This window comes from Astatotilapia calliptera, chromosome 12 (assembly GCF_964374335.1).
Source record: "Astatotilapia calliptera chromosome 12, fAstCal68.1, whole genome shotgun sequence".
NCBI lineage: Eukaryota > Metazoa > Chordata > Actinopteri > Cichliformes > Cichlidae > Astatotilapia > Astatotilapia calliptera.
Genome location: NC_137433.1, coordinates 17,522,009 through 17,542,267, shown reverse-complemented (window position 1 = coordinate 17,542,267; position 20,259 = coordinate 17,522,009). Strand labels below are relative to the sequence as shown.

The 20,259-nt window shown below is 41.1% G+C and overlaps 1 protein-coding gene across 6 annotated transcripts in view; it reads right to left on the bottom strand.

The window, feature by feature from the left end:
• The window catches only part of mctp1a (multiple C2 domains, transmembrane 1a), a 131,301-nt gene that overhangs the window by 42,074 nt on the left and 68,968 nt on the right, over window positions 1-20,259 (bottom strand). For all 6 annotated transcript variants that reach the window (XM_080309075.1, XM_080309077.1, XM_080309076.1 and 3 more), the window contains 9 exons: window positions 16,000-16,164; window positions 15,566-15,696; window positions 14,635-14,821; window positions 8,853-8,946; window positions 4,253-4,355; window positions 3,700-3,802; window positions 3,021-3,122; window positions 2,495-2,569; window positions 145-264 (listed from right to left, as the gene is read on the bottom strand). In XM_080309075.1, coding sequence (XP_080165201.1) covers window positions 145-264; window positions 2,495-2,569; window positions 3,021-3,122; window positions 3,700-3,802; window positions 4,253-4,355; window positions 8,853-8,946; window positions 14,635-14,821; window positions 15,566-15,696; window positions 16,000-16,164 — 1,080 coding nt within the window. The remainder of the gene's footprint in view (window positions 1-144; window positions 265-2,494; window positions 2,570-3,020; window positions 3,123-3,699; window positions 3,803-4,252; window positions 4,356-8,852; window positions 8,947-14,634; window positions 14,822-15,565; window positions 15,697-15,999; window positions 16,165-20,259) is intronic.

Genomic DNA, 20,259 nt, shown 5'->3' with positions numbered 1-20,259 from the left:
CAATCAAGCAACTGCACGTAAGAAATAAACATATATTACACACACGCACGCGCACACACACAAATCTACCTGTCATGTTGTAAATGTGCAACTTTATGTGTGGTATGCCACATTTACTGTGTATTTGATGGGACATGCACATACCACAAAGGCACAGATGCTCCTCTGCGGAGAGTCCCATTCGAAGCAGCTGTTTATGTAGCAGCCCGCGTTGATCAGGACCATGATGCAGCGTCTAACTCGGGTGAAGTTGCGCAAAAGCAACTGGGCGAAAAACAAAAAGGGAAACAACAAAAAGTAAAAAAGTTTATGCAAGCGAGGGTTTAAAGGTCAAAAATGTGCTAAACCGAGGAACGGATCATGGGGTTGTAAACATGCTGTGCGTGATTTATTGCTTCACTGTGAAAATGGTATATCCGGTATGTAAACAACCAGATGGGGGAACGAGGCTCGGTGTGACAGGTAGATGTGTTGGAAATAAAACGGGAGCAAAACGATCCATCTAAGCACAGCTGTCAGAGTCCCGCTGATAAGACACTTGAGGTGACCTACTGTTATAGGGGGTCACTTTTCTCTCTCGTTCACATTTAGTTAAGGTGAGAAATTACCACCATTTAGCAAAAAACACCAAAGTTTTTTCAAGTTATGTTAATCAGCACCATAGCTGATTCACAACATATTCTTATTAAGTCTTAATAAGCAATCTTCTAGCCCTAAAGTGTCTCATTGTACTGTCTTTGTAAAAATTAAATGAAGCCGTCGTAATACAGCTCGACAGTTGCATCTTTGACCTCACTTTGGATTCACTATTACATCACAGTACTTAAGAGCACCCTGAGGATGCCGATGTGATGTCTCTACTTAAACAGCGATATACGTTTTGGCATGGATCGGCCACCACTGCTAACTCACAGTGTTTGTTTAACTCTGTTATCCTAGTGATAAAGTTTAGCACAATAATAAAATAGAAAGAAAATCCAAAGCAGTCCCTGGATTCTCCTCCCTGGGCGTTTCTCCAGGCATTTGGCCAGAGATGAGATAGAACTGGCTAACTGCGGTCTCCCCCTGGGTTGCCAGCCATTCAGGGAATAGCATAACAGCAAGAACGCCAACCACCCAATCAGGTCACCAACAGGGGAAAGTGCTCCCACAGGAAAAAAACTGTCGCTTCAGTTTGCACTTAAAAATATTCCAGGGCATTCTTTTACTCCTTGGGAAATTGTGTGTGTTTTAATGTGTGTGTAAAGTGCCTATATAATATGTGTCTACAGCACTAGAATAAGGATTTTCATGTGTTTGGTGGCTTCAATTTATTGATGCTAGCTGATTTGAACTCGTTTCCACTCTGTGTCAATATTTGTTGCCAAACTATGGTTATGATTACTTTGTGTCCACATCAGAGGATCACATTCAGAGTTCAAATCATCCACTTGCACATTCTTCAGCATGTTTACTTCATGTACATGTTATACTTTTCTTTGCTATAACACCAACAGAGATTATTCATTTTTTATTATGTCAATCCCAGTCTGTAGTTATTTTTTTCGATCACTTATGAAAGTGGATAAGTCATTGGTTATGTTAAAAACCATAATTAGAATTAAATCTTGTCTTTGATGTCAGGCAGTGTGTGTGTGTGTGTGTGTGTGTGTGTGTGTGTGTGTGTGTGTGTGTGTGTGTGTGTGTGTGTGTGTGTATTTTATGTTATTTTTAGTTCGTGTCTACTCATTGAGCAGCAAGCAACAGCAGGGGAGCTGCTATCACACAAAAGAGTCCTCATGGGGCAATCCCTCCAAAGCAGCGAGTGACATCATCATTGCGAGACGCTGACATAGGTCATCTCTGTGTGTCAGGGGTGAAATGGAGATAAAAAAGCTCAGAGTGGGCCAAGATGGGAATCATCAGAAAAAGCAAAGGCAGAAACAGTGAGGAAAAGAAGGGAATAGATGGAGGGCTGACAAAAGGGTGGTGTGGGAGCTGGTGTCTGTGTTGTGCTATGTTAGGCAGGGCTGTGCTCGGCTGTGCGTGGTGCAACACTGACTGCTGAGCCCAAACGGTCACTCATATGACACGTCTGATGCGGGCCAGCCCCTACTATTCATCTCTTTGTGGTGCCGCCACACTGAGCAGCGTGACAATGAAGTGCAAAGCAGCAGTGGCAAAGAGGGCCAACTATAAGGATGGCCAATCTACTTATGCACCCCAGAGCTGACAGCTTGACATTTCTATTCACCACTCAGAGTGGATGCGAGGGGGTAGAGATGAGAGAAGAGGGAGAGGAGGAAAGGGAGGAGAAAAAAAGAGAAACAAAATGCTGTTTTTCCTTCAATCATCCTGTTGTATCTTGCCCACACAGTTGTTGTGCTTTACAAGATGCCACTCACCAGGGCTGTTGGTTTTGCTTCAGACAGTTAAGCAGAATAGGGGGTGCGGCGGTGGACACAGATAAAAATAAGGCGGAGTGGTAGAAGACACAGTTTGGCTCATGATGTACCTGCTTGGACACTCGAGGCTCCTCCTCGATATACTTTTGCTCAATTGGAATCAGCGTCCTGAGACCAGCCTTCACCTGGAATAAACACAAGCGGCGGCGTGAACCGCAAATGGTGAGAGAGAGATTAGTATATCTTGATTGTTTCAGATCTTTTTTTAAACAGACTGTGTACTGGCACAACATGGCAGCACAAGCATAGAGCGTGCCCCATGTCAGAGGCTAGAGAGAGTGCGAGAGAAAGCTGCAAGATGGCCGCTAAAGGGACACACACAGCGATGGTGAATGGGCGAACAAAAGCTGCTGAGAGGGAGTCTTCGATAATTAAAGCCAAAACGAGGATGAGGGACAAGGGACGAGGGATGAGACGGGAAGCGAGGGAAGGGGGGTGGCAAAGAGAATAAAGACAACAGCAGCGTAGAAGAGGGGGATGATGCTGGGGAGAACAAGAGAGGATAATAGGGGGTGGGGGGCAAAATAGAAAAAGAAAATCGGGGAGGAGGCTCAAAAAAGCAAAAGAAAGACTTACAGCATTAAAAATCACGTCTATTTCGAGAAAGATGACCCCTTTTGTTGGCCCTGTCAGCTCCTTGCTTTTCAAGGCGTAGGCTTTGCGTTCTCCATTTTGGATCTGTGGGAGAGGGACATGACAGGCGTCTGTCTGGCAATACCCGGCTGAATCGGCTCCCCGGGCCACCTTTGAACCCCAGCTGCTGGCGCTGACAGGGAACCCAAAACAACTGTGGCAACTCTGACAAGTACCTGTTCATTACCCACTGCAGCTCAGCTCTGTCAAACAGAAATTAACTATCCTGGGGAATCGTACTGTACAGCAGAGCACGGGTATATTATACACACAGTTCCTTCACAGGCTTTATTTTTATGAATATAAGACAGATGCTTATGTCTATATATACATTTATTTTTCAAATGACACTGTTCAGCGTCTCCATCAGTGTCATTTTCATATCGTCTCTCATCCCCTAACTTCCGTTCTTCACATCTATCAATCTCTTCTTTCGTCTCAGCCTCTCTTCCATTTTTTCTCACTCCTGTCATCTCTTTCTTTTTCGCGAAATAATAACAGTGTCATAAGTAAAAGCTGCAAAAAATAACCTCTGCTCTTTATATCTCATTTTCATTTTTAGTTTTTGTTTCCCAAGGGAGGCGGAAAAATAAAGAAACACAGAAACAAGCCTTTGACTCACATTTAGTAAAGGAATAGCCACTTTTCCCAGGAAGTCTGCACTTCTGTCTCTGTCCTCATCGTAAACGGTGACCTCAAGTACTGAGTGGATGTCCTTCACATTACTGGACAATACACAAAGACAAACACCAGTGGTACACATACTGAAGGAGCATCACAAATAGGCTTTTGAAAATACTAAATACAGAGAAAACAGGCTAAAAACTGTATAATAAAACACAAGATATTGCAAATGCTTCACATTTCCTCATTACTTGTCAAAAAAATATAAACAGACTTAAATAAAATAATAACTATAAATAGATTTCCTGGTAAAATTCATGAAAATATAAATCTAAACATAGAAGTGAGACGATCAGATCTTTTCACTGCTCAAAATGGTCCAGGACATATTTTTAAAGTAGCAAATGAGCTGATGAAAGTCACAAGAAAAATTGAATAATTTCTATATACTTCTTTCTTTTTTAATGAAACTGTTTACTCAAGGATACGTGTCACTTTTTTGCCTGCATGCATGAACGTGCAGACATACGGGCACTCTTAAAGTCACTCACAAAGTGAAGACCTTGTTCCACTCTGGGTTCAGGTTTTTGTAGACGGTGTGCGTCTGCAGCCGATCGTTACTCAGCTCCACTACACAGAATGGGTCGCTCTTACCTGGCAAGCAAAAAGAAATAAAAATAAAATGTAATAAAACGAGAACAAAAAGAAGGAAAGAACATCCTTCTTAGTGAAAAGATAAAATTAAATTGAGAATCTTAAGTAATTCCAACAGCTTTGTTTATCTCAAATACCTCATACTGTTAAGACATATACTGTAGCATCCTTCCCTTATGTCACATGACAGTTCCAATACCCTGTACTTATCAGAGCTGTAATGAAATGATTCTTTCATTTTTAGCCCCAATATTATACAACAGTATATCAGTGTAAAAGCTGTAAGCCATTTCTATCAGCATCCCGACTCCATGGACAACTAGAAGATAAGCTTCAGGACGACTGCGCCTTGGGCAGTGGCGAGGAAAGGGTGAGAGAGAAAAGCCAGAGAAGACTTTGAAAATGGGTGGTGCGGAGAACACAGAGGTCGAGGTGCTCTGAAGGCCCGAGAATTTGTGAGCTGAACATAAAGGCAGCCAGTCACGGAGCGTGAGAAACGCAGCTCCTCCGAAGACAGCAGTGAGGGGAGCAGCGGCACGATGGCACGAGTAAACGCAAGCACATAATGTCAAAACTATATGATGAATGAACAACAGAGAAAACATTTCTGCATTTTTTACATGGAGAGATGAATAAAAGCACTTTTAAAAAGATTTTTTTAAATGATTAAAAACCGAAATTGATTAAGTTCGAGGACTAGTTTTCAAGTAATATTTTATGGTAATTAAAAGTAAAAACATACATCCAAATTTGGATTTATTATAAGAACTGAATCACGCTGAAAATTAAGGATCACAAATGAAGGAGTGCTGCTAAACTAAAACTTAAACAGACTTATCATTGTTATATGGTTTAGTATAAAGAATATTCATAAATGCTAATTAATTCCAAGAAAACTTTACTACAGTTATGTAACTGCGTAGAGAGAAAGTGAGAGAGACAGAGAAGGAGCTGCTTCCTCCTCCTGAGAATAGCACACTGTGCTATCATAATCAAAACCAGTAATGTCCTATATATTCCCGATTTGTTTACTAACATCTCTCACTTCAAATTCTTTGTACACAGAAAACAGCGAGACCGGCTCCCTATGTTTGCCAGCCCACCTACCTTCAGTGAACTAAAAAAACAACAAAACTCTTAATTTTGACTTTGATCATTATGTTTTATTAAAAACTGTCGGGAGCCGCTGCGAATGTTTTTTTCAAACCTATCACTTGAAAAGGCTGGGTCATTAAGTAAAAAGACGAGAAAAAAAAAAATCTCCCTGGCAAATTTCCAGGGAAAGTATTGGGAATACTGAACACTGAAAAGCAGCATTGTTGCATAATAAAACTCGATAAAAAAGAGATTGAGTTCAAAGCCCCTGAAAAGTGTGTGCCCGCCTGTGTTTGTAGGCCATAGGAAATGAGTGTGTGTATCTGTGTGTGTGTGTGTGTGAGCGCCATCGATTAGTGTGATTTTCTCCAAATGTTGTGACAAGGGCAGGACATTTAGTGGGTGTGCAAAGTAAATGTCACTGTGATCAATGCTGAGGCAGAGGCGTTGCCTTTCATATCTGTTTGTGGCGCTCCATTGATGTAGAGTGTTTCAAGTGGATATTGACAGCTACGACTTCTACAGAAAACAAGATACGTTAAAATAGACAAAAGAAAAAAGGCTCGGGCACCTGCTTCTCAGTGCCTCTCTGTTTACACCTCGCCGTCTCTCTTTAAATGCAATTGTTCTTTAAACCACAATTAAATACGGTTGAAATGATTAAACCAGTGAAAAACTTCTTTTTTCGCAGAAAATCTTTCTTAATAATCCCAGAGTGTCCATATCATTCACAATTATAATGTCATTGCCACAGACCAAATCTGATTAAATCTAGACGCAATCACCCAAATTAGGAGATGGAAATTATTTCTGCAGAAGTCCGTCCCTTCCCCCCCATTTTCTCTCTAATATTCTTTTTTTTAATGACACGGCAGGCTGTGTTGCTGCAGAGAGCCAGTTGTTACCGATGGTGAACTTTCACCTTACTGGCCACCAGCACCAGAGGCAGCTGTCTTAACCAATTACACGCTCGGGTTTGAGCTCCACTCAGTGATCATCCAGGTAATGTCTGAGTAAAGCTCCCCCACCACCACCACCACTACCACCACCACCGGGGTCCCATCTCTGTGACAGTGGCGAAGGGTTTGCAGCAAGAAGTGGGCTCAAATTAATTTCAGAGTGCTCTAAGATAAGTGGCAAATGGATACAGTATAAAAATTATGAGGAAGCATACTGTAATTGCCTCAGAGAAAGCTTGGAGTCAGTGAGGAGTTTAAGGTTGTAGAGGCAACGCACGGCGCTCTCGTGCCCCTGAATTATCACAGTTAATTATAATTCATGCTTTAAAATGTAAACCAGTGCATTACCATGTTAATTTTAACAGGTCACTCGATATGAGCTGCAATATTTACCAACCATTCAAGTTGTTAAATGTAGACTTCACTGGCAGGGTACACATTCTGTGTCTCTGGTGATGCTGCTGCGGTAGGTACGCGCATGCGTGTGTGTGTGTGTGTGTGTGTGTCACTATTGAAATGTTCTAAGAGTATAGCATCCACTCAGAGGGACAAGAGCTGGCAGACAAAAGGGATTGTTGGTTTTAGAGACTATTTTCAGTTATCCTACTTGGGCTAGAGTGGAGCTACTCCACAAAAACACTCCAATTAGAGAGAGAGAGATGGCCAGAGAAAGAGAGAGAGAGAGAGCGAAAGAGAGAGGGGAGGAGTAGAAAGAAAAAAAAAAAGAGAGAAGAGGAGACGGGCTGGCTGAATGGGAGAGAGATGGTGAACTCTTTCTCGCTCGCTGACCTCCTCTCTCTCTCTCTCTCTCTCCTGTCTCTGTCTGTTTGTCTGTCCTTCTGTTTCTCTCTCACCTTGCTCCTGACCCTCTCTTGGTCTGCGTTGTTAAAATGGGGTGTTCATGTGGTGAGGGCTCTTATGTGGCTCTTACAGAGCTATTGTTTCTGCCAGTGACACGCACACAAGCACACACACACACACACACACACACACAGCATCAGACTCAAAACAGGCACAAGCCATTTAAAAACAACCCCTTTGCCTTGTCTGTTATCAGTATCAGTCCACTGACTGTGGGGTTAGGCTGCTTCTGGAGCAAAATTAAAAGATTTGCTTTTAAGTTCGAGAGCAATACAAATTTAAAGGCATTTTTACATTCAACTGTCTTAATTTTAAGTCTCTCTGGCTATGACAAAAAAAAGTTGTAATGTTGAGTGTAAAAACATTTCTCCAGTGAAACCAAATTTTTTTTTATTTAAATTGCTTTTAAACTTTTTTTTACTTTGCTAATCTAATTAATATGTATCCCATGTTATAACGTCCAAACTATTGCAAATGTTAGATACCAGTCCAACCTAAGTAAAATATTACCGCTAGTTCCCAAGGCATGTCATATTTTACTGTGAAGTTAGTCTGTTGCAATAATTTCAAACCTCCGCAGGCTATAGAGATACTTCTAAAAAAAAAAAACATGTTTTCAATAACTGTATCAAACCGGCAAAGACAAATTGAAAGACAAACGGCTAATAAACAATCCGCAGTTTTCCTCCGTTTATATTCCGAGAGGAATTCATGAAGCTTAGACAAACAAACGATGAACTCCCCAATATGGTCGCAGAGCAAATTTATGCTCCAAGTGAAATACATGAACCAGGGAACCATTTGGCTTGCACTCTGACTGCTCCAGCCGCTCCCTGCAATAACCCAAAATCAACCAGCTCCGCTCTGTGTTTGCTAATGGGACTATGGATGTTTCAAATAGAATAAAACTCCAGACTCTCTTTCTCTCTCTCGCCATCACACACACACACACACACATATTTTCTCCCTTTACTAGATAATACAGAGTGAAAAACTAGGCCTGTCCACTGTAGACCTAATTAAAAGTAAGAATTAATGGAGAATGGAGGATTCAGAGAGAGCAAGCAGAGAGAGCGCGGGAGGAGGGATGAGAGTGATTTGTTGGTTCAAATGTGTACTTTTTCTCTATTATTCAAATGAGCAGCCTGCATCTTTTCTAAAAATGCAGAGACAAATTTAGCGTCCTGCACAAAGTCGACTTTAACTCTCTCTGAGGAGTCTCGTAAAAGATCATCCCTTAAACAAAAATTACGCCCTGACTTTATCTTTGGTGAGATTTATGGCAGATTGCTGGTGGAGGAAACTGCTGTCTAGATGCGAACATTATACAAAAGTTATTTAGAGCAAAAGATATATATTTGTCTTGATAGTGTCACCAATCAGATGTTCTAGCAGTGCTCAAAGTGATAGCAGAAACAGAAATTGCAAAACATCAGCAAAACTTTTTAAGTGTATAAATATATGAGCATGAATCTAAGTTAAAAATAAATCTATATATAGAAACTAATTTATGGAAATGTACAGCAAATGAGGACTACAGAGGGCACAGCACTGTTGTTTGGACTACAGGTCAGTGTCTTACCTGTGACATCTGCTGCCATTAAGCCCTCAGCCCTGATAACCTTAACTTGGACCACGCCGACATCTTTCAGGTTGTGGAATGACCTCCAGAGGCTCTGAAACATCCCAGAAACAGGGGTGAAAGGTCAAAGAGGATGGCAAATTAGCACCGAAGTGAAAGGCATGTCAATAGCCTGACATTTCATAAAGAGAGGAAAGGGTAGATTATGTCCTTTACCAGCCTTTATTTGAAAATGTAGAGCTGGCATTTATCGAGTCGGGTCTAGTGGAGAAATGGCTGGATTTAAATTTAATGAAATAGTTGTGCATGTCTATTTCAAGTGTTTCCTAATTTTTTACCTTTAAATGTTATGATTTTACCGAATTTTTCGGTAAAGTAGAGGAGCAGTGCTGAAATGACAACAGCAAACAAAAATAATAGGAGTCTTTGATTTCAGAAGCATCTTATTAAGTAGAATAACATCAAAGTTGTACAGACTTTAGCATTGAAAGGGAAATTTGTGGAAGTTTGTTACAATTGTTACTGCACAACAGTTTTTGCTATCTCAAATGCAAAGACATTTATACTCTGTTTTAAAGAAAACTAGCTTTTTACAGAGCAAGAAGTTATTCTATATGGATAATGTGAAAAGAAACAACAACAACACTGAGATCTAACTGATATTAATGTGCCTCTTTTGTGTTTGCTTCACACAGAGAGATAGGGAAAAATATGATAAAACATAATGTGCTGAGGAAACATAATAGGTGACGAATGACTTGCAGGCAAACAGAGCACATGAAGTCTACAGTGAGAAGGGATGCACTGTATGCACAAAGTTTCAATAACCAGGACGAGGATGACTGTGTAAAAATGAGTCTGTAAATCTCACGAAGACCTGTGGAGATCATCGGCGCGACCACGAGGCGTGACCAGTCGCGCACACATGCAACCGCAAAGTTGTGCTTTTGTTCACACCCAGATTCTCAGGTATAAACACATGCATAGAAAACCTACACTCGGGCCAAATTGAGTAGCATGTCGGCGTGTCTTAAAAGCAGAGTGGAAATGCACTTCACTTCAATTTATTTCCCTCTCTCTGGCAATAACCCCTTCCATCCCCAAAGGAGTAATTATAATTTAAATTTCAGAGTCAGGGCCAGGCTACAGACTTAATTCATTATTACCAACTCTGTCAGACTCTGCCTGTTTCCAGCGATATCATTGTCCAAACGCTCTCTAAAGGAGATGAGAGGGGAGAGTGTGCGAAAGAAAGAGAGGGGGGAGAAACAGAGTGCGCAAAAGAGAGACATACAGAAAGAGAGCGCGAGAGAGGGGACAACTCTCGATTTTTAAGGCACGATTTCTCTGAAGATACAGCTGCTTGTTGTGATTATTGGTGAGCAGCAAAGAAGGCGGGGGAGAAAGAGGGGAGAAAAGAGTCGGCAAGAGGGCATGTGGGGGGCGGCAGAGGAAGAGGCAAGGGCAAACTAATAGCTGAACAGTTTGTGTGTTAGAGTTCAAACAGTAAACACGCCGCGATCGGAATGATCCAGCTGTTGGGCTGGGGATCGAAGATCAATACTTTTTTGGCAATGATCAAAGTGTGCCTATAGCGAGGAGTATTAAGAAATGGCACGGGGGTCTGGACATTAATCTCTGTAATGTATCCAGTTTTGACTTTGTTATTGGTCAGATTAAAAATTGTGTTAAAGTCAGATTTCAATCAAAAGCAAATGTTGTAAATACGTGTGTGCTTTCCTCTCAATACACAGATATGCAAAAATGGTACAAGACTAAATGACTTCTTTAATGTATTGATGCTGAGACCCCCCCCGAAACGTTCCTATGTAATTCAGCCCCTCCTCCCACCATACGGACTCCCTGAGGGGACCTTTAGAGTTCAGCCTCAATCCATGATTGGTAGAAAGAACACACCCGACCTCCACAAGGATTCAAATCCTCATCAGAAAGACAGACAGGAATAGATGGCTTGGATAGACAGGTAGAAGGAAAGACAGAAAAGAGGCCAAGACCGACCCCCCCTACCCCTAGCGCCCCACTTATGGCTCCATCCACACCCTCATCAGCTCGCAGGTGGAATTATGGGGATAAGGAGGAAATGAAAAAGGAGGGTGGAGAAGAAAATTAAAGGACACAGAGTTGGCTTTCATAAGACAAACCCCCGCCCTGTCTTTGACTGACATCCTGTCACTATGATGTCTTCTTCCCGTCTCTGTCGCACTCCGCAGACACATAAACACACAAAGTGAATCAGCGCCGGCATAGACTTATGACTCACTGTCATCTTTTCAGCATGTCACCTTTCATCACCACCGCATAACATTTCACACTCACACGCAAACATATATACATGGTTCTGATTCGCTCTGATTTCATGCAAGGCAGCTGTAGGTTGTGGAGTCAAGCACCCCAGTAGCTGTCCACTAACTTCACATCCTCAGGGCTTAATGGTAAACATTTGGCTCTCACATAATCTAAACACTAACGGGTTTAGATGTGAGCCTAACTGAATGACATATTATGCACTTTATTTGTCTGAATTTTGTGTGGCTGATGATGATAAGCATCTGAAAAAGGGGAAGGCTATTGCCTGACTATACTAAAGCATTTATAGAGTTATAGGTCAGTTGGTTAACAGACACAGTAAAAATTATGTGATGTTCATTGATATGGAACAATCAAAGATTCCCTGCATAGGATTTTAATCGGCTGCCATCTCTTATTTAAAACAAATCGAGCCTGCACGCAACCTGAGGCGTGGTTATAGCAAGAGTTTTTCAAACTGGCATCACCTCTAGCAGCTCTAAGTGTGCTTCTGTGACAACCTGCACAAACTGAAGGCTGCTGTAAACTGTCTGCATCCCCAAAACCTCCTTTATTTTAAGAGTCTCTGCCAAAGTTGCTCTTTGCTCATCTCACAACTTAGCGCAGCCCCTTATTTCACTTCCTGTCCAGGTTGTGTCCTTTTGCTTCACCTTAGAGCAGTGCTCCAAAGTGGGTCGAGGGGTGTGCGTGTATGCGTGTGCGTGTGTATGCATGCGTGCAACACAGCACATGGGGGTGTATGGTGAAGTACCACCACTTTAGTGGAGGTCACCATGTCCTCCTCCTCTCATCCACCCATCTTGTGGCCAACTCAAGCCCATTAAGAGCCATTAGTGTGTGTGCTACTTTGCCATCATAATGCATAAATCTCTTTCTCTCATTTTCCCTCTCTGCCTTCATCCCTTTCTACTTCTGGGAAACAGTAATTAGGGATGAAGGAAAGGTTACAGTGAGCAATAGAACGTCTAAGGTAGTTGCCTATGAGTGAGTGCATTGCACCATGTTGCATATCTCCATTGTCAGATGCATTCAAATTAGTTGGCACAGAAAATCTTGTGTATTCATTTACTCGCACACATGCAGAAGCAAGCGCACGCAGGCACACAGTGACCTGGCAAAAACACAGACACAAAAATCTATTACAATTCAGAAGATATTAATGAGCTCAGTGCTATCAAAATGTCCCCGCACTCAGATGTCTGTTATCGTATTTCATCAATGGCCACAGATTGAATTGGGGAAAAAACCAAACAAATTGCAGCCATTTGAGGTGCGCTCGTAGCGTTTGTGTGGAACAAAGTGACAAGGACATTTCCAGTTTGGAACACAATGATTCTCTAAAACGAAGACAGTAATATCTTCTTAAAAACTCTAGATTTACATGTAGGTGTGTTTGCAATCCACTGCTACACCTAACCTTAAAGTTATCTTTTGTGCGCCTTTTCATCACGAGCAGAGTGTCTACGCTGCCGAAGGGTGCGACAAGCGGACGATTTTGAGTTTTCTTATGAAGGTATCTGCTTTTCAAAGCTGCGATTCCCTGCCATTTTATTAGTTACACACAGGTAGACGCTTTTTTTTTTGCACATGTCCATACATGTGAGCTTGTTTATGGCTAGCAGTAGTGCATGCTTTGTGCAGGCTTGTGCTGGACAGCTGATTTTTCAAGCAGATAATACCAGTCGGTAAAAATGTGCCTACACATACACCTACGCCTGCACACATCCACACATGCACACACTGGGCAGATTAGTAGGCTTTGAGCAGCACTGTTATGTATTACTGGTGGTACTTGGTCTTAGCAGTGCTCTTTGATAAGGTACATCTTTATTAAATTCTCCAACTGAAAGACTGCCAGTCTGAGGAAAAGGAATATGTTAATAGGTAAAGACCATTCAAGTCTCCAAACCGACCTCACCATGCCCCTCCATCTGCAACCCCCCACCACCTTCCTTCACCCTCTATCTCGCCATCCCTTCATCTAACAGGAGCCATAGCGGCAACAGACAAAGAACTGAGGTTGCTGGGAGAGCAGGAGAGAAATGGAGAGAGAGAGGAGTAGGAGAGAGAAGGAAGCAGGAAAAGAGGTAGGTGAGGAAAGTAAAATGTGTCGCCTTCAACCGAGCAGAAAAACGGGGTCTGCATGAGTTGTGAGAGAGGTGAAATAGCTTTTTCTTTTCATTTTACACGCCTTCCCTTTTCGGCGCAACCCTCACCCTTTACCCCTCGCCCCCTATTACACACATTCAGGCAAACACACATACACGCACCCATTCTCCTAGCCCTCATTTTGTGACTGTCAGGAGAGGCACAGCGTGTTTGTGTCTCAGTCCTCGAGCTCCCCCCTCTGATGTTGTGTGGTTTCTGCAACGCGTAGCAGAGCGGTCGACCTCCCGTGGCTAGCCAATAAGGCACCGCCACGGTTATGTAGGTCGTGGCACCGATGTTCGGCAACTGCAGCTTAGGCACACATTGAAAGAGGCATACACACACCAGCTAGGATGTGCTACTGGGTACCAGTTCAGATGTAGAAATCCAAACAAATTGTCTAATCTCACAAGTACCGACAGCCCGGGTGAAAACACACAGACACGTATGATACACCCACATGTACACAAGCAGATCTGTTTAAGTCAACATACGTTCCAACAACTCGCCCAGACAATTAAATCCAATAGGTCATAAAAATAAATAAATAAATCAGGGTGAAACTCAAATTAACCAATTAGGCAAGCAAATATCCTACATATGGTAAAATGAAATTTTACAGTGAAACAAATTTGGCTGCAGCACTGAGAGATAGCATGACACATAATTCTGGACAGAGAAATGTCCCCTGTGTGGAAGCTGTCACTGAATCAAATCCATTTAAGTGTGTGCGTGTGTGTGTGTGTGTGTATTTTTTGCATCAAGATGTAAAGATGACAGGGTGTGAAGGGTTAACTAGACTAAGACAAAGACACAAAACCATTGTGTTGAGTGGAGGGCCTCTGAAGCAGATGGGGCCTTAGGGCTCTCTCCCGCTTGCTCGTTGCCCTTCACTTTCTCCCTCACTGTCTGTCTCCCTCTAGCTTAACGATAACTGGCTTATGAGCTCGGACATTTTCAGTCAAACGACTGAACCCGCTTGCACTGCTTTCTTGACCTCTCAACCCCCGTATCCGTTTCTGTATCTCCTACTCTGTTGCCTTTCACATCATCTAATTATAAATCAAATCTAAGCACACTGGCTTGTGAAAAAAGACATCTTGATGAGAGAAATTACTCTTCACAAAATGTGATTGGCCATTTTGCCACACTGTCAGGTATATGTCTATATACAAATACCTATAAGTATATGGATATAGAGTAGCTCTGATGTAATTTCTTTTCCTAAGCGCTAACATATTGTGTACTTTCCTCACAAAATTATTAACGCAATCACAGCTTAACGTAAGCTCAAATGCTAACTCACATATCTCTGCTTGATCTGGTGCCGCTCGTGCGGGTCATCCAACATGTTGACTGACAGGTCTGAGATGGAAACAGCAGCAGAAGCAGTGAGTGTAACCAGCAGCACCAGAACACCTTCACCTTCTTCCAGTGGCAGGTCCAATTTGTGTGTGTGCTCTTTACTAAGAAGCGACAGGTCAATGGTACACCTAGAGAAAAGAATAAACAGACACAAAATGAGAAAGTTGTAGACTTTGTGATGAAACTGACAATGAAACATACTGCAGGCCTTATATACTAAAAGAGACAAACAAAGTCATGGTAGGGGTTTGTGTTTACAGAAAGAAATGTGTCTAAATTACTGCAGAGCGCCCGTGAAATAAAAGAAGAATATAGAGAATCTCAGGTTTCTTTTGTTCATTTTTTATCACCTCACTAACTGAAGTTAAGCATTACTTAATAAGCAAACATCTTGTGTAAGATAAAAGCAACAGACGGAAATTCAGCCAAAGCTGACACCATTAATACCTTTTAGAAGACACTTGAAAGCATCTTCTCTTGATTGAATTGATTTCTTAGCATGCCTTTAATATATCTACAGCTAAAACAGAGGCAGGCCAACAGTAATTGCTTTACTTGGGCCAAACAGTTCAAAGCAAAGGTTTGCTCAAGTACATCCACTCTGATGAAAGACAAATGAAAGAAATCATTCTCACTATGAAAGACTGTAGGGCAGTGTTTCAATATGCACAGGATTGAGATGCTCTGCAATAATCAATGCTGAGAATTAGGCAAATAAGACAACTTTGTACTAAAACTAACCCTTACTAAAATGCACCTTTTATCAGCCTGAATAAGCAGTAAGCCTTAATCAACCATACAATTAAAAAAAACAAAAAAACAAAAAGCAAACAAAACAAAATATCCAGACGCTCCGGTAAAGACCATCGTACCGTCCCATGAAGTCGTCCTTCTTGCCAGCATCTTTGTCCCAGACTGTAATGTCCACAAAGCCTCCCTGCTCATCGTACAAGTGGAAATCAAACTGTTCTCTCCACTGAGGGTTCAGCGTTTTTGAAATTGTCTGAAAAAAAAAAAAATCAAACAAGGACATTCACTCTGCCCATGTGTCCATTTGTTAATGTGAGCTATAATTTGTTAGATAATATATGAGCTGGAACCGCTATCAAAATAAAGAGAGTCAAATAAATAGTATAAAGAAATAACAAGTAAAATAAAGAGCATAAAAAATGTAAATATGCCTGCAGAAAGATAACACACAACTAGAGCTGATTTTAAAGACTGATACTGATATTTGGTGACTCGAAAATTATAAAGTTTTATCAAAATTCTATAATCTTAACATCATCTCATTCGTGTGGCTTACCTTACTCTTGTACTTTTGGTGACCCATCCTGAATTTGACGTAAGGGTCACTGAGACCATTGGCATCCATTGGCTGCAGGCCATGGCCCTCTATGAGACTGATGCTGACTATACCTCGCCATAACTGGGCTTTTCGGTGTACATCCGACAGACGCATACTCTGATACTGCAGCAATCACACACACACACAAACACACACGTACACATTTATACATTTGCATGCACATAGAAACCCACAAAATAGAAGAAATTGCAGCATTCATCAATTTATCAAGGCTTGCATACACTTTGCACTTCATTCACTGGAAAATAACCGATATCAAATGCATTGAGGCAACACATAAAGAGCAGGCACAAGAAACAAGATAATACTCGAACATAAAATGTGGTAATTCAAGGTAATTTGCTATGTATGAGTTCACCTGACATGCCAGGGCCTCACTATAAATTACAGCACTGCATTATCCACTTACTGTGAACAATTTCTTGGCAATGCTAAAAAGCGTTATTACTGTGAGTATCAACATTTCATCCATATTTGTGCAAAAATGCACAATATGTATCATAACCTCCTTTTATTCTTAAACAGGGTACAGCAGCGTGAATATTCATTTTTATTGTACATATTCTAAACATTATGTTAGAAAAAGGAATAAAAGGGAACAGACTTGTCAGTTTTTACTCCAAAACTTGGGGAACCTCGCAGTTACTTATAGTTTTCCTCTGTACAGTACATTATTATTCCATCTGGCTACTGTAAACTACTGTAATTCAGATTGATTATTCTCCATATTTTAAGTCTTTTTTTACCCTCAACACTTTTCTTAGCACTTACAGGCCTATTTAACCTCTCTTTGAATCGTGTCAGTATCCTTCACTAAAACAAAGAGCAGGGTTATTTATTTGTCAAACAAATACACTTCCACTTTCTCCCTCTGCCTTGCTCTCGCCTCCTTCCTTGTTAGGAAGAACATATTAGCATAGCTTTTGTTTTGAGGGTGAATTTCATTAAACTCTGAACAAACCCTGCCTCACAAGCGCAGGCCTTTGATCTAGAGATGGAGCTTCTTAATTTCCATTCTCCAGACATTAAACATTGGGAATAGCTCCCTGCATTAAATCCAACCTCCCATACAGCAACTCCCACATCCTCCATGGCTCCCGTTCACTGCTACCAACACGCTATATGCTAATGATGAGAGGTCGCTGTTATGTCCTACTGTATTAGAGCACAATCCCTTTTCCCTTGCATCCTTCTTTTTTGTTCCCACATATTTGTTGTTATAGAAAACCATGGGCTATTTGGATTAGGAATCCATATCTCACTGCCAGAACACAGCAGGATGGAGCGCATACACAAAGATGTTCACAGGCTGAAAGTCTTTTAATACAGTTTAAGAACTAATACTGTGTTGCACAGGGTTAAACTTTTGCCAGCCCTCTCGAAGCAGAAAACATATAAAAAATATTCCCAAAATCAGCATTTTGCCCTGTGGTAAAGTTAGAGAGACCTGTATTAACATGCCTCTGCCTCCTAATTATTATTTTAAAGTTTGCATCTTCTACAGTGGGTTCAATAGTCATATATGCTTCTTTAAGGAAGAAGCGGTGGTGTAAAAATAACTATGTACTGTATGCAACACAGAGGCAAGCAGTGCTTTTTTGGTGGGGTAGCAAAAGCAAATAGTTAGTGTTTCAGTGAATTCCCGAGTCACAGGCAGGGTGGCACAGTTTGAAGGCTTCAAAGGCTTGGTTTGGGGAGGCACGATACAGCAGGACGCCTGCCCATCTCCAACCAAACATACTTCAAATGTCTCTTGGTGGATATCATAAAGTTTCTATCTCAATAACACTAAAAGTGAAATGTGAGTAAAAAAAACAAACAAACAAAATAAAAGTGTGAATAAACTCAATTTTGAGCTCAAAATTGTTCCTGTCACTAAAATTGCTGAATTGAAACAACAGACAAGGTATGTGCATCATGCACGAGCCAGTAAGAAGAAGCGGAACATCAAACAGCATGCTTTCTGTTCAACCTCACAGCCAACAAGAATCACAAAAAATGAAATCAAAAGTTAACAGCCCCTTATGTGCGGCAAGATGGGAACTCATAATGACGTCAAAATGTTTTTTCACTGGATGGAAAAGGGGTCTAGGAGTGTCCTGTAGTCAGTAAAAAAGTCAACAATACTTCATATCTCACAGCGTATTTGCTGTAGAGGACTTCTTAAAAACCCCAGAATAGAAATCTGCCTTATTTTCCCACATAATAGCTGCAATGCACTGCAAATCAAGGGTGGAAGAAGCACAGAGATCTCACTGATGAATGATTCGAACTGCTTCAAAGTGTAAAAATCAGTGGAATCACAAAAAAGAAAATTCTGAAGCTGCATTATTACTGACTGATTTCACAAAAATGGCACCAAAGTTAGCAAGTTTTTAATAAAAGTTCTAACAATTATTGCTGATCTTTACAACTAGTACAGCAAGTGCTCTTGAAAAAAAATGCTACTGACTGTAAGGTATTTCCTCCACCCTTAATATTTATATCACATATAGTTAGGTCCATACATAGTTGGAGAGCTGTTCACAGAAACATATTTCAATTATAGTTCTATAATGGACATGGACATAATGTGCAGACTCTAAGCTTTAATCTGAGGGTGTCCACAGTCAGATCGGATGAAGGGTTTAGGAGTTTCAGCTCCTCCTGCCAACCTCTTTTTAAAGTGACTCAAAGGCTATTTCATGGGCAGATGGTGGATAATTCTTTATTATGTAATTATCATTCAAGCAGATAAAAGCCCTAGAGTTGATTTGAGGTGTGCAGCTTGCATTTGGAAGATTTTGCTGTGAACAGACAGCATGAGGTCAAAGGAGCTCTCCATGTAGTTGAAACAAGCCACCCTTAAGCTGAGAAAACAGAAAAAAAAAGAAAAAACATCTGATAAACTGCTACAATATTAGGAGTAGCAAAATCTACAGTTTGGCACATCCTGAGAAAAAAAAGAAAGCACTGGTCAACTCAGGAACGCAAAAAGACCTGGACATCTATGGAAGACAACTGTGGTGGATGATCGCAGAGTTATTTTCATGGAGAAGAGAAGCCCCTTCACAAAAGCCTACCAAGTGAACAATACTCTCCAGGAGGAAGGCGTATCGATATCCAAGTCTACCATGAAGAGAAGACTCCATGAAAGTAAGTACAGAGGGTTCACTGCAATTTGCAAACCACTCATAAGACTGTGGCTTATGAGTGGCTTGCAAAAAAACCAAAAAAAAACCCCCAAAAAAACCATCTAAAAAAGAATATATATAACAGTTCTGGAAAAACATTGTCTGGACAGATTAAACCAAGATCAACCTCTACCAGAATGATTGCAAGAAAAAAGTATGAAGAAGGTGTGGAACAGCTCATGATCCAAAATATACCACATGATCTGTAAAACATGGCGGAGATAGTGTGGTGGCTTGGGCGTGCTTGGCTGCCAGTGGCACTGGGACACTAGTGTTTATTGATGATGTGTCACAGGACAGAAGCAGCCAAATGAATTCTGAGGTGTTCATATACGTACTGTCTGCTCAAAACCAGCTAAATGCAGTCAAATTGATTGAGCGGCATTTCATAATACTGAAACACACAACCATAGCAACCCAGAAGTTTATTACAGGCCAAGTCTGTCGTCTGATCTTATCCCAGTTGAGCATTTCACTTGTTAAAGACTAAACTTTGGACAGAAAGGCCCACAAACAACAGCAACTGAAAGCTGCTGCAGCAAAGGACTGGCAGAGCATTAAAAAGGAGGAAACCCAGCATCTGGTAATGTCCACGAGTTCAAGCATTCAGGCTGTCATTGTCAGCAAAGTATTAGAAATGAACATTTTATTTTCAGTTATTAAATTTGTCCAATTACTTTTGAGGCCTTGAACTGATGGAATTGTGTTAAAACGATTTCGTTGCTCACATTTTTATTCAATGTTTTTGTTCAACACGCTGAATTAAAGCTAAAAGTCTGCACTTCAACTGCATCTGAGTTGTTTCGTTCAAAATTCATTGTGGTAATGTACACAATCACAGTCAGAATAAAGTCGTCTCTGTCCAAATATTTACGGACCTGACTGTATGACTTGCCTTCACATGTGCGAAGAATAGTTCACCTTTAAGCTCACTTGCATTCCAAAAATGAGCTGACATAACCTCAGCAGATGCAAAGTATATTGCAGCTTGTGGAAAATAAGCTGGTGACAATGAGAACTGGAG